This window comes from Xiphophorus hellerii, chromosome 23 (genome assembly GCF_003331165.1).
Source record: "Xiphophorus hellerii strain 12219 chromosome 23, Xiphophorus_hellerii-4.1, whole genome shotgun sequence".
Lineage (NCBI taxonomy): Eukaryota > Metazoa > Chordata > Actinopteri > Cyprinodontiformes > Poeciliidae > Xiphophorus > Xiphophorus hellerii.
This window is the reverse complement of record NC_045694.1, coordinates 25,473,963-25,487,726: the sequence shown is the minus strand read 5'-3', so window position 1 is coordinate 25,487,726 and position 13,764 is coordinate 25,473,963. Positions and strand designations below refer to the sequence as shown.

Here is a 13,764-nt window from a genome sequence, read left to right as displayed (position 1 = left end):
CAGGAGAGTCCAGTCAATCAGGGGATGGACTACGGGCAATGTGATGGATCATGTAATCCAGCTAATGGGCTACAGCTCAAGGGTTACAACTCCAACTCCTTGATGCATCCCTTCTGAAACACAACCAAGACAAATGGCTGAATTCCTTCATTATGGCGTCATCCCGTTTTGCAGAGTGGTGGTAGTGAGTCATTCATGTAGTTCAAGTGTGTAGAAAGAGGAATGCATCAAAAAGCTACTGGATGGGGAGGCTCTACATTACACAGTCAGACTTGTTGCTCTGTGACGTCAGATAACCTCACAGATGTGAGGTTAGGGAGACCTGTTGACACATATAATGTGCCACAGTGAGCAGAGTGGTTAGTCATTTCAGGGTGACAGCCACGTCATGTTTAGCTACTGAACTGCGGTCGCATCCTTTTTGTTGTGGATACGACTGTTGTGCCCTGAGGAGTGAACAACCAAAATAAGACGCGACAGCAATAAAACTGCCCTCATCACGTCTCTTGTTCTGTACTCTGCGTTATTTCCACTTGATGGTTGTTCTGGGGAAAATGAATTTCTAGTAGCAGTTCACAGCTGGAGGCCGACGTTCCCTCCACGGGGAACGTCGGCCTCCAATCGCAGCTCCTTCCTTCTTTTAAGAACTACCTGGAAAACCGACACAAGCCCGCACAGATGCCAGCTGAGCGGAGGAGAAGCCTCGGGCAAAAAATATTTTTTGCACAATCATGAGTCACATGTAGACTGGTTTTGCTCCGCAGGCGCGAGCGATGGCATGTGCAGGCTGTTCAGGTGGAGTCACATTAGCGGAGACAAAGCAGAGGAGGCTCCTCACGCACTTTTATTTCCCACACCGCCACACTGGAATTATGGTTATCGTGGAGAAGTTGTGAAACAAGAATGGTGAGCTTTGACCTTGACCTACCTCTACACGGGTGAGTTCTGATAAGCAGCCAAGAGGAAAATGAACTTGTTAAAAATAAGGACCACGGGGAGTGGGAGGGGGGCTGAACTTGTCTTTAGAGGCTGGGAAGATTGAAAGTTGGCGTGACCTTGGACAAGGAAGTGTGGGGAGATGTCGAGATTGTTGATTTATTCTAACCAACGTAGAAATGGAAACCTCATGTTCTCACCTGTAGAACTGCTGGAACGTCCCAAGGCGTTATCTCCAACTTTTAAACATTTCCTCCTCAGGTTTTCAGGGATAAAACCCTGGACGAGTTGAGTGTCTTTGTCGCCATACATTACCTGATTTATGCAGCTGTACTTTAACCTAACAGGCTTCGTTCAAGACTGTTTGATGAACCCAACACTACCATCTAAACACTAATACATTGCTACATTTTTTTCTTTTATTGGAAAATGATGACTTTAATCTTGTCAATATATGCTTAAAATACTATTAGCTAGACCATCAGAATGAGAGGGTTGAGTCACTTCAAGTATTAAAGGTACAAAGTATTTTATAGCAGATAAATATACAGTTTAAAACTGAGGCTGAAAACTTGTACTTTTAATTGCAATCCAGCTGCAGTTATGTGTTCTTACAGTGATGTAGAGCACTTTAAACAAACGTTTTCACACCCCTTCAACTTGTTCTAACCATTGACCGCATTGCAACCACAAACTTAAGAGTAATTTATGTAATAGGCCAACCCACAAAATGTCAAGTGGTGTAGGAAATCTGTGATTGTCAAATCTTTTTAGAAATAAAAATCTGAAAAGTGTGGCATGTTTCTGCTCTCTCCACAGCTCTCATTTTAGGCAAAAAAAAAAAAAAAAATCACAACTCTAAATCTCAATGGATTTAGAGTTGCACTTTTATTTTACATTGTTGTGGCTATTAACTACTTCCAAACGGACAATTTTGGCCCATATGCCAAAATGTTTACACACATGTGGTCGAGATCAAAACATGTTCGTCTGTTAAAGTGGCCCAGTCAAAGCCCAGACCCAAATCCAACTGACAAAGCTAACTTGGAATACCTTGATCACAGACACATTTCTTCCAATCTAACTGAGCTTTAACTGACATAAGCAGAAGATAAGAAACCGTATTTTTGGTAGGTATTACAGAGTTAAAAGCATTCTAAAGTACTTTAAAAAAAAAAAATACAAGTAGTGACTCAAACATAGAAGTACCCAAAACTGCAAAAGTAAAAAATAGCTTTCCAAGAAACTACTCAAGTTAGAAAATAATACTAGCAAAGTATTTAGTAAAACGTCTGCTCTAGTACTGTGTAACACCAATCATTTAATATTTAAAAATTACATCATCAGACGGAGCAAAAATACAAAGTTATGTGGACATTTTGGTATTTTAAAGACCACAGTGAAAATAATTCCAAATAACTAAAAGAAATTTTTTTTCTATATCAGTTTCTTTCTATGTAAAACTTATAAAACTTTAACAAAAACCACAGGCGTGTGTCTGAATCAGTACATTCCTGGTTAAGCTCACTGAACACAGACATTAGTTTGAATCTGTGAATTTGGTTAACAGTTTAATGAAGTAAGAGTAGCGATGCTTCACAGTAAAGCTACTCGAGCAGGAGTCAAAAGTCCAGTAAATGCAGCTGTAGGACGTGTTCTTGCGACAAACAGCTTGCAACATTGATTAGACGTTGACATTTCAATCTCAAGAATTCGACCACAAAACAATGTTGATTCGTTGACATCTTTTCAACATTGGTTGCTTGGCTAGAACTGGGTGATTGATTAAGATCAGCCTTTTCCTGTGGGTTGTTTCTACCCAACTCTGCTCAGGTGTCTAAAATCAAATACAGGTCATTTTTTTTCCAATTATAAAAGAAATCTAAAGCTATAAAACATTACTTGAGACGGTCCATTGTATAAAATAATTAAAAAACACTTAAGTTTATTGTAAAAAATTAAGTAATTTTGCACTAATAAAGTAAAAATATATATATACATGTGTGTTTGTGTGTACTTATCTATATGAACAGAATATATATTTCATGATGGTAGGCTGCTAAGTATATGATCAGGGTAGGCAGATATAAGCTTTTGCTCCAGCCTATTCCCCTTTTGGTAAATTATGGGTTTGTTTATTGTTATTTTTTTGTGTTTCCTGTGTTTAATGTTGCCAGTTTACCAAAACAAACTGAACTGATGAGGTTACCCCCCTCTCTCTGAACTAACATTGGTTTAAACTGTGTGCAGATCTCATGAAGCCTTAAAGTCGGTGTGGAAGCTGAGCTCGCAGTGCTGGCCCGGTTCGGTCACAGAGGGAGTCCTCTCCTCCTCCAGAGGCTGGCTGCGGCGCTTCCTCTTGCTCAAGCTGGTCACCGTGCTGCTCTTCCCCTGCGGCGATGAGCTCCCCCTGCTGGTCGGCTGCGTGTTCAGCCTGCGGGCTCTGCAGCTGCTCCGCTCCCCTCACATCTCCACCAAGCCGTCCGCCGTCTTCCTGCTCCAGCTGGCCCGGACGGACGCGCTAGTGCTGCTGCGCTGGCTCATCCGGCTGGGACTGTCCGTGGGACTGTGGGCCGAGGAGGAGGAGGCGGGAGCGAGCCGGGCTCTGAGCGCGCTCAGCGAGCAGCTGCTCGAAGCCCATCGCCTGGCCTCGCTGCTCCTGCTGGGGCTGCTGGGGCTGGAGGCCACGCTGCTGTCCCACTGGCCGCTGCAGACCCGGAGGTTCAGGACTTCCCAGTGGGCCCGGCTGTGCTGCAGTCTGACCTGGGGGCTCGTGCTGCTGGAGCTCGTGTGTTTGCTACACGCGAGGCTCTCTGAGCGGCAGACGTACCTGTCGACGCTGCCCGCCGTCTCCCTGAGCCTGAGGAAGGTGCTGTGGTTCGTGAATTCGTGGATGCATTACGCCATTTACAGGTTTAGACCACAGAGAAGGACGAGCTCGTTTCATTAAGAGCTTCTAAAAACTCAAAGTGTTTCCACTCTGCTAAAACACTAAATCTTACTAAGTACTTTGTGGTCTGTTTTTTTTCTCTTTAGTACAAACACTTGAAATAAGACCAAACTAACTTACAATTAAAATTAAGCCAGCTTAATTGGACCCCTCAAACTTGCGTAAGTTCCCCTCCCATCTTCCTGTTGGAGGGCAAAAAGCTGCCCCGAAACAATGGCTGCCATTGGTTTTAGCTGTCAATATAACGTGCTAAATCTTCAATGGACGCCTGATGTATAAAAGGGACACAGTGCTTTTCTACACTATGACGACTAGATAACAAGGTCAGTAAAAAGTTTTAATTAAGAAAAGAAAAAAGTAGGAGTGAGAGGGAAGTAGTCCAGCTACATTAGCTTGACAACCTTGACATGTAGATGTGCTGCAGTTCGGTGTGTTTCCATTCAGTAAAAAAAGAAATAAAGAAAAAGGCGACCCACACACACCAACTCAGTTCATCAGTGGAGCAGGTGTTTCAATCAACCACCGCTGTGTTGTTAGCTAACATTAGCCATTAGCTATTAGCAGCTATAGGTGGGAGCTAATCCACCAGCTATCACTTGTTAATAATCGCAAAATAAACATCAAGCCTAAGCACATTAAACTGTAACAGACTGAATGTTCAGAAATGTTAAGTGTTCTTCTTGGCGTTAAATCCTGAAACATGTTAGTTGCTGTGGCAACGGGTCTGCGTGTGGCCTAGCCGACACAGACAGCCAGGGGGGGAAAAGGGGCTTTGAGTTGTTCTTTAACGGTTTTCCTGCGCTAGTTTTTCCTTTGCCGCGGCCCACTGCACTAAATGAATAATACCAACATCTCCAGGTTTCATTTAGTTAACAGAGCTGAACTCGGCTATGGGTGGCATGTTAAAAGAATCGTCTTTTTACCCTCCAGCGTTGTACGCATGCGCGAGACTTCCGGACACGCCTACAAACCATAACATGGAGGGGCTCCACTGGAGATGGATTAGATTTTTATCAAAGTACTAATTCCGTTGGGAGATAAATTTTCCCCGTGTTATAAGATTCTTGCACTAAAACTAGACCAGAAATGCTTGATTTCGTGTTTTTGCAGAGCATTTTATTTATATACTATAATTATGTTGATTTATAGTCAAATAGTGTTTTCAGATGTTTTGAAGCCTATCCTATTTTTTTTTTTTTTTTGTTTAAAGCGTCTCTTAAATTCATTCCTTAGTGTCAAATTTAAGACGAATGAAAAATCTTTTAAGATTTTATTGGCCCAAATAAATAGGCAGTAATGTCTCTCTAAAAGTTTCTTATGATGATTGTAGTTTCTTTAAATAAAAAAAAAAAAAAGAGCTTAGCTTATTGTAAAGGTCACCTAAAGATATGACGAGCCATTTCCTGCTTACGTTTTAAATTTCCTGTGTCCAGGATCCAGCATTGAACCCAGTGCTTGTTTTGTTCTCTTACGCAGAAGATTATTAAATTATTTTTTGCCAAATTGTAGATTTTTAGCCCTCTGGCAAACTCTTTTCCCAGAACTCTCCTTAGGATATTTTTTTAATTTATAACCAGTTACTTGAATTTCCCCGCTGGGGGACAATTAAGAGTATTTCTATTCTGTTCTTACCTACTTGACTAAGATTGCATGACTTAATGAATGTAAAAGCATTTATAATTTATTCCTCATATTGTGTTTGGGAAATTCGCCCTAAATCTTTATGTATTTTGAACAAATGTGTCTTCTTCTTCCAGTCAAAGGTCTCGATGAAATATTACATCTTGTCCGTTTGGAAGGTTATCTTACTTTACGATGGGATAAAGGGTAAAGATGCTCATGTATTTATTTTCTCTTGATCTGTTTAATGAACATGGCAGAAATGATGCTGTCACAATTTGTAATTGAAGATATGTGTGTTTTTTTTTAATAACGCTGAGTGAATAAAAAGACATTGTGAGATGAATTATGCACATAACAGCAGGTTTTATAACGAAACCTTCAATAAACCACCTGGAAAAACACTGTAAAAAGGTCATTTTTACTCTGTTTCCCTGTGAAAATTACAGATGTTAAGTAATTAACGCTTCTAAAAAAAAAAGTAAAATCACAGCTGAATTACATTAATAATCTGTTAAGATTATAAAAATCTAATGTTAATTTTGCATAGCAAAGCGACTAATATTTTTTATAATTTTATAATATAATTTTTTATAATTTTTGTAATTTTAAAATCAACTGATAAAAACTATAGTTTTTCCAGTATTTGTCACCATTACAGAATTCTCTGATGACTACAATATTTTTTTCCCCCTTTTTTTAAAATCACCATTTGTAGTTTTAAAAAAAAAAATTGATTATACTCACATATTGTTACTGTAAAACCAACATAAGCATTTAATTTAACAGTTCACAAAGGTTTCTGCGAATTAAATAAAACAAACCCTTACATTTTCCACTTTACGACACTTTTCTATTGTGATTTTACATCATTTTCAATGTTTTTTTTTTACAGTGCATGAGTTATGCGTTATTATTGTGGAGAATAATAGGTATAATATATAATAATTTGTATGTGACGAGAAAAATACGAGTCAACTCGTTTTTAGGTAAATTAGAAACGGATTGAATATTTTCTTGCAGCTTCACCTTCGTACCGCTGGAACTGAAACCGCCCTTACAAAAAAATCACATGTGCATCACACGTGATGCACATGGGAAAACATGGGAATCACATGGGTTTTTTCCACAAAGTATTCCAAAATCACACGTAGACATGTGAAAATGTGTGTGAACCACATGTGCATTTTTTATGTGGTACATAATTTTCAGATGTGATTTTTACATGTAAAATGAATTAGATTTTTATTACATATTCAGTATAATCACCCGATCTTTACATGGAAAAAAAATCTGATCACATGTGGTGCACATGTGAGAAATATGTGACCCCATGTTGAATAAACCATGGATCACATGACCAAAATACTTGTGTCACATGTGGAACATGGGAACCACATGTGAATTTCATGGGATTCTTTTGTAAGGGCGTAAATCGTGGCGAGCGTTTGCGTTGTGATTACAGTGTAGCAAATGAAACATGTTTATACTTTACATTTAGGGATACAGGCGCCAGGAGTAACAGTAATAAAAAGAGGTTTTTAATATTACTGAACACATGTTGCTCATGGACGTCAACCTGAGGAATGAACTTTGTTTTCTCATAATTTCCAACGTGATTCAAAGCATCATGGAAAAATACCGTCTGTCTGCCTCTTAATGATAATGATCCAGTCTTTCCACTATTAACAGATTGAAGCAGGGATTCTTTGGTCCCAGCTATCGCCTCAGGACGATACGGATTTAAGCTTCTTTTTTAATTATTATTAGTATCGCTTTCCCTGACTTAACTTAGCTGGTCTTGGTGTAATCTGTTATTTTGCAAGCTGCACTTCAAATACAACAGCATTCTTCGCAGCCATTTTTAACGATCATGACCTAATTCATTTGCTTACCTTCCGAAACTAAACTTCAAAACAAACACAAAATAAAACAAAAGTGTTTATAGCCTTAAATTGTGACATAAATTGTGAAATAGAGGCAGAATTGGCAGCCGCAGCTTGTGCTAGACCCATTTTTGCAGCATTTCCCATCAGAAAGCAGCTGAAACACCAGCCGATAAGCTTTGTGACACAACTCGACGTAGTGCAGATGAAATCTAGTGTTATTACACGTAGCACTGGTTTAACAGAAGCATCGTACTGGGTGATCGGAACATGAACATGCCTACGGGTTGAGCGGTTTTTACTTCCTCGTCAATATGACTGTCAAATTTTTCCATCCGAGATTTCTAGAGTTTAAATTTGGAAGGCCTTGGGTGAAGACCTGCAGCTTGACGTTTTTAATCGCAGGCTGCGGCCTCGCTTAGTCACCAGGCTGGTTTTGTGAGATCGCAGCAGCGTTTCCGCCTGTTATATGGACAAGGAAACAATGGTAGCGGCTACAAAATAAACACGCCTTGGCTGCAGGGCAACTTTCCAGGCACTCTAGCAATTTTACGCTAACATTCACGCACCGACCGTTTTTTATTTAGTTTTAGTTTTCACATTCACGCTCATCTACTTCCTCCTTTCCGTCCCTCGTGAACTTTCCGTCTGTTTCCACGTCTTTTAGACACGATCCAGAGTTCTCCACCACGCGCTGCTTGCTCATACCAGCGAGGTTCAGTTTTGCATTTCCCTATTGACATATTTTTAAAGTAAAACAAGATGCGATGCAAAGAGTTCAAGTGATGCATTTTCTTTAAGTAAATGACCTCAGCTTAATGAATTTATTGTTTTTCAGCTGCCTGGTTTCCGTTTTGCTAGCACACACACAGAGACTCTTCGGTGTGTTCGAGTCAAACGGGGGTCAAACTGATAACGCGCCACGCTGCAAATGGACAGACGGCACAGATGCACACTGACGTCCCAGATATCAGCTGTTTGAATCATGCTGCACCACAGCATGGCTGCTGATGGCGAGACAACTCCCAAAAAGAACCTGATGTAGGTATTTGCACCACTTTAGTTTACATTTTGTTACACAACAACCAAAACCTTGAGATAGTGCACATTTGTTGAGTGGACTATTAACAAGTTACCAAAAATGTTAATCAAACAAATGTTAATAAAAATATAAATAGATATATTTATAAATAATGTGTTATTTATAAATACATATTTTTTATAAATAAAAATATATATTTATTTATATATCTAAACATATTTATAAATAAAGAAAAATATATTTTTATATAAATAAGAAAAATATAAATTTGTTTTATAAATTTATTTAAAAAAAATGTTTAGAAATCAATTTATAAAAATTTTATTTCATTTAAATTTTACAAATAAAAATAAATCAATGTGCACCACTTTTCAGATCTTTGTATTTTCCTTCACCCTGTTTTGCGCTACTCTGTGTTGGTCTGGCATGTAAAAAGATGTAAGAAGGTAAATCTCACAGAACTCCTCCAGGTGCCTCCATATACACACAGAGGGACTTACTGTAGTCTCGCGGTTTAAGCCGCTTCAGTTTACATAAGGTTGTTGTGAACCGCTCTTTCCTGCTATCTGTGTTATGTCCAGCAGGTGGCAGCAGAGAACAGCTGAGCCACTTTTTAAGTCATTACCAACAGATCCAGCAGCAAAAAAGGTAAAAGGTTTGAATTAAGTTCTGGTTAAGGTTTGGGTTAGAAATATACTGTTTAAGGGAAAGCGGGCTATAGAAATAAAATTTAAAAAATGAATGGGAGTCAATGTAAAGTCTTTGTAAAGATAGAAATGCATGTGTGTGTGTAGAACTAAGCAATTATGGTTGAAAATGAAGGAACAACGTTCTTCCCTCCCTTGATGCTCTCTGTTTGGCAACTCTACGCAGCTTGTGTTTGAGCTTCCAAACCTTCGCTCACATGTGAACAACTGACAGATTTATTTATTTATTTATTTTTTTTTTTTGACGTATGCTAGCTAATGTATCTATTCAGTATTTAGAATCAAAAACCATGGAATAAACATAGGCGTATTGTACGTCACTATTGAAAATTTGAAAAGAAAAGTTTTCAAATGATCACGTAAACATGATTATTGCTGGATATATTATTATTATTATTATTATTATTATTATTATTGGGGTTTTGTTATTGATGCTATTTTGTTTTTTTTTTTGTGAAATTTGAAATGTAATGATTGTTCATCCACTGTAGTTCAAATGAAAGAGATGCTACATTGATGGGTCGACTATTAAATATGGTTTTATTTGTTATATGTCTGTATTACTCAAACAATAAATGAAAGTTTGCGTATAAGTGGATAAGGAGTGGGGACGTTGGTGACTTTACACTTTTACCACGTGTGGCTGATGTTTGCAGATGCAAACATCAGACAAGGTAATGTTTCCATCCGGTTCAACAAAACCACAATGAGCGCAAACAGATAAAGTGAGAATGGCGCATCATGAGTAAGAACTGCCTTTTCTTAGCACGCTATGTGTGTGAACTGCAACCTTTGAAAAAGTCTAAACAGGTTTGTGCTGGAAAAAAAAAATACTTCTGAGGAACTGGACTGGAAGAAAACAAAATTTCCATTACTCACCCATTACAACCGGCTGCAAGGCGACTTTTCCGTGTTTAAAAAGTTGCTGCAGAACGGGTAATGGTTCTGTTGTATCCTCTTGGGTTCAGGACAAACCACGCCACTAAATCTGGGCCAAGAAATACTGTTCAGGTTCTTTGTGTTGGTCGTCCAGGAACATGTTGAAGTCAATGAAATCATATCAGGACTCTTCAAATGTGTCGATAGTCAGCTAAGTCCACGATACGTCGAGCCAGGCAGATTTAGGTTTACAGTCAATCAATCAATCAATCAATCAGGTTTATTTGTGTACCACATTTTGGCAACAATGTAGTTCATATAGTCAACTGTGAAACCAGTAACAGGTATAACGAAATAACGAAGTTTATCACTTTAGATAATTAATCAAAATAGAAGAAACACGCCAAAAAGGTAATTGGCAAATGACTATTTTTCCCAAACAGATACTACCTTGTACACTGTATTATCGTATTTTGGAAAATGTAATTTGTTTTTCAAAAATATTCTGGGATAAATAAATTATTTTAAACCTATACTTTCCAGGTATGTTACCAAATTTTAGCTTAACTCTAAATATGTCTGTAATTGTGCAGCGAGGGCTCCTCCTGTTTATTGTCTTTCTCTCTCTGTAGGGAGACATTTGTCAGTAAATGTAAATTAAACCTTCAGCTACTTAAGGTTGCACTCCATGAAAAGGCAGAGTACGTGATTCTGAAGAAAGACTTTATATTTAAACTCAGCAGTCAAACCAACTTCCTTCACCTGTTCAGGATCCACCAGGATCGCAGACTCGCATTGCCGCGGCAACAACGCCAGCTATCGGGCTATTTGGCTAAAAGAAAGGCCTTTCAGCCTTATACGGCGTAGGTGGAGACGGATGGCTTGTTCTCACGAATAAAGCAAAGAAGCACATTAAAACGTAGAACTTCGTCCAAACATAAAGACACGACAAGGGAAACCGGCTGGAGTGAGCTGTTCAGATTGTTTCTAGACATTTTTGTTTTGCGAACAAAGAGAGGAATGTGGGGAGTAATCACTGCTACCCAGAGGGGCGATCATACTGAACAGTCAGCAGGAAATATAGAACTACACAACACACTTCCACGCATTCAGCCTAAACATAGGCGATGTGTTGCTTCATGTTGTTAAACGTCCAACAGGTGACAGGACTAGAGTCTTTTGATTTAGGTTCCCTTAAAAGCAGAAGAAAAGAATCTTCTGATTTCTTCAAAGACTGCAAATCTTTCGCAGAATTTTGAAGATTTCAAATTCAATGGACAAAGAACATCCATAAAAAGTGAAACCCTAACTGGTTAGGGTTAGGGTTAGGTATAAAAGAGATAACCGGAGAGAGGGGAGATTGCTTTGCAGCATTTACACAACCAGTATCACGGAGACGACCAGCTCCGTCTGCACAAGCTGGGGTCAGTCTGGTCAGTCCGTCTGTCTCGCCTCACCGTCTGGAGGAACAAGCTCTGACCCACAGCTGCTCAAGCATAAAACACTCCGGTGTAAAGGCTCCAATCGACCTCAGTCTGCGGCTTTAATGAGTCGGACGGCGTTGATGGTTACCGCCGCTTATTTATTTGACAAAATCTGATCGTCACAGCTGAACTGAGGGGCTACAGCTGGCTCCAGACCATAATACTACCCAGGACACAACTCTGTCCTCGTGTTAATATCTGTCCATAAAGCCCCACAAAGCTCAGGACTCCTGCGCTGGTACGGCCTCGCTGCCTTTGTACGGCTCTGTTGTCAGGGCAGAGGTATGTATGGCACAACAGTGCTGCCCCCAAACCCTCTTGGAGCCAGTGAATGAGAGGATGGGCTGAGGCGAAGGGAGGGCAGCAAAGGAAATACACTCATCATCGCATTAAAGGAGAGATGGACAGAGGAGAAGAGGAGAGGATGGAGGGAGGGCGGGCGGCGGAGGAGTGGGGCTGCACTAATAGGGTTTTTTTGTTTTGGTTGGTGTGACTCACAAAGGCTTGGCCTGGTTAGCACTGCTTAGTTACCGTTACCAAACACATTAGCAGCCAGGGGGCCAGCGTGAGGACTGAAGGGCGTTTCTGTTTTTCAATCTAATCTGATGTTAGTTATGACGAGGCTACAAAACACCTGTGACTTTTGACCCTTTGCACCTAAGTGACTTAATCAAGCAAAGGTGCCATGTCAGACGTCGGAAGCGAGGGACGAATCTGTTGAACAGAGCAACTGCGATCTGCGATTGTTTTTCCAATTTATTTCTGCCAACTTGGAACCGTAGTAGCCATGGCTTCTACTTGCTCTAAGTCCAGCAAATTTGTCTGTGGAAGTAGCAAACCCATTTGGGACTCATAGACGGCGGTATTTACAAGTTGGAAATAGCTAGTGTAGATACTGACACATAAAGGCATTCCCCATATCCCCGAGGAAACTTAACCCTCTGGCAGTCCTAAAAGATGGGGTCATTTGGACCCTCTATGATGTCACATGTGCTGTTACGAGTTAGTTTTGTGTGTGCGTGGTTTCAGGAACTGACGGTCTGATGGGACAACCCCCTGCTTCCCGCCTGTCCAACCGTGACATTTGCTGTGTCCCTTCTGAGCATCGCGCTAAGACCACGAGAGAATTGAAGACCTTCAAAATTTATACACTCACCAGTTTTTTATGTACATGGTACATGCTACATTAGTTCCAGTGAAAAGTTTGAGAACCCCTGGGCTTACATGATAGCGGGGCTTTTTCTCTATGGTTGCTAAGGATTCGAGGCTACCTTCTCTATCCTGCAATATTTATGGTATGTTACTAAATTTACTTATTAATGAAGTACACGAATGTTAATCTTATCTTCTCTGTTTGTGCAGCATTCTGTGACCATTTCTGGAGTGAAATTAACTAAATGAAAACGATGTTAGGCTACCAACGGTCTGTTTTTTAGCAAACTTTACAGGAGTTGTTTTGACGTTTGTCTTTCCGAGTGGGTCGCTTTCCGACGAGCGTGACGTCACGTACAAAAGATCAATAGAAGAGGCAAAGGTGACCTCTTCCTGTCATAAGAACATGAAATCACAGCGGGAAGAAAGTTTAGTATTGTGTGGCGGAGAAGATGCTCAGAAAACATCTCAACGAAACTTGATCGTCTTTGAGGACTGATATTGATTTGCTTTATGTGATTATTTTCAAAATGACTACAAATGCGTGGCTCAAATGGAGAGAAAAAAACCAACCTAATGACACCATTATGGGTTGTGGGAAATACTTACAGGAAGTGAAATGTTGTTTTTTTTATTTAAAGGGAATCTAATGGAGATGTCTTAAGCACTTCACTTTTGACAGTAAATTACATGTTAGGGTTAGATGAGTTAGATGGCACTTTACTGAACTCTAATGTGGGAATTTGTATTAGGTCCCACAGGAAAGATTTGGAAATATACATTAAAATTTGAAATCCTTAGAAACATTTGGTTCTTTGCTAAAAACTTTAAAGTCAAAGCATCTCAATCAGGCGTTTGGCTAAGCCTGCTAAAGGCTAGACACCTATATAAATACAAATAATCGTAAAGGTTGAAGGTCATACAAGCATGTTTAAATTTTATTAATGCAACATGTCCACTATATAACAAGTTTAAGTCTCCAGGCCAACTAATTTATACTGAATGAAGAAGCCTAACAATTAATATAATGAATGATAAATTCTGACCCTTTTCTTTAAAGTTTCCGTTTTTAGCATCCAGTGAGAAATAAAAATATTTGACACACATT

The 13,764-nt window shown here is 39.6% G+C and overlaps 1 protein-coding gene across 1 annotated transcript; it reads left to right on the top strand.

Annotated features, from left to right (window-relative positions):
• The first annotated feature begins 344 nt into the window (after window positions 1-344).
• Window positions 345-5,910, top strand: LOC116714830 (uncharacterized). Its single transcript, XM_032555584.1, has 2 exons — window positions 345-938; window positions 3,187-5,910. The coding sequence occupies exons 1-2, from the start codon at window positions 904-906 to the stop codon at window positions 3,884-3,886; spliced, it is 735 nt and encodes a 244-aa protein (XP_032411475.1). The 5' UTR covers window positions 345-903; the 3' UTR covers window positions 3,887-5,910.
• Window positions 5,911-13,764: the final 7,854 nt, after the last annotated feature.

What these genes read in the sequence shown, in the direction of transcription:
- LOC116714830 (XM_032555584.1), top strand. Translation starts at nt 904, where the DNA reads ATGGTGAGCTTTGACCTTGACCTACCTCTACACGG. An exon ending in CTTGACCTACCTCTACACGG is followed by an intron (nt 939 to 3,186) that starts GTGAGTTCTGAT and finishes AACTGTGTGCAG; the next exon opens with ATCTCATGAAGCCTTAAAGT.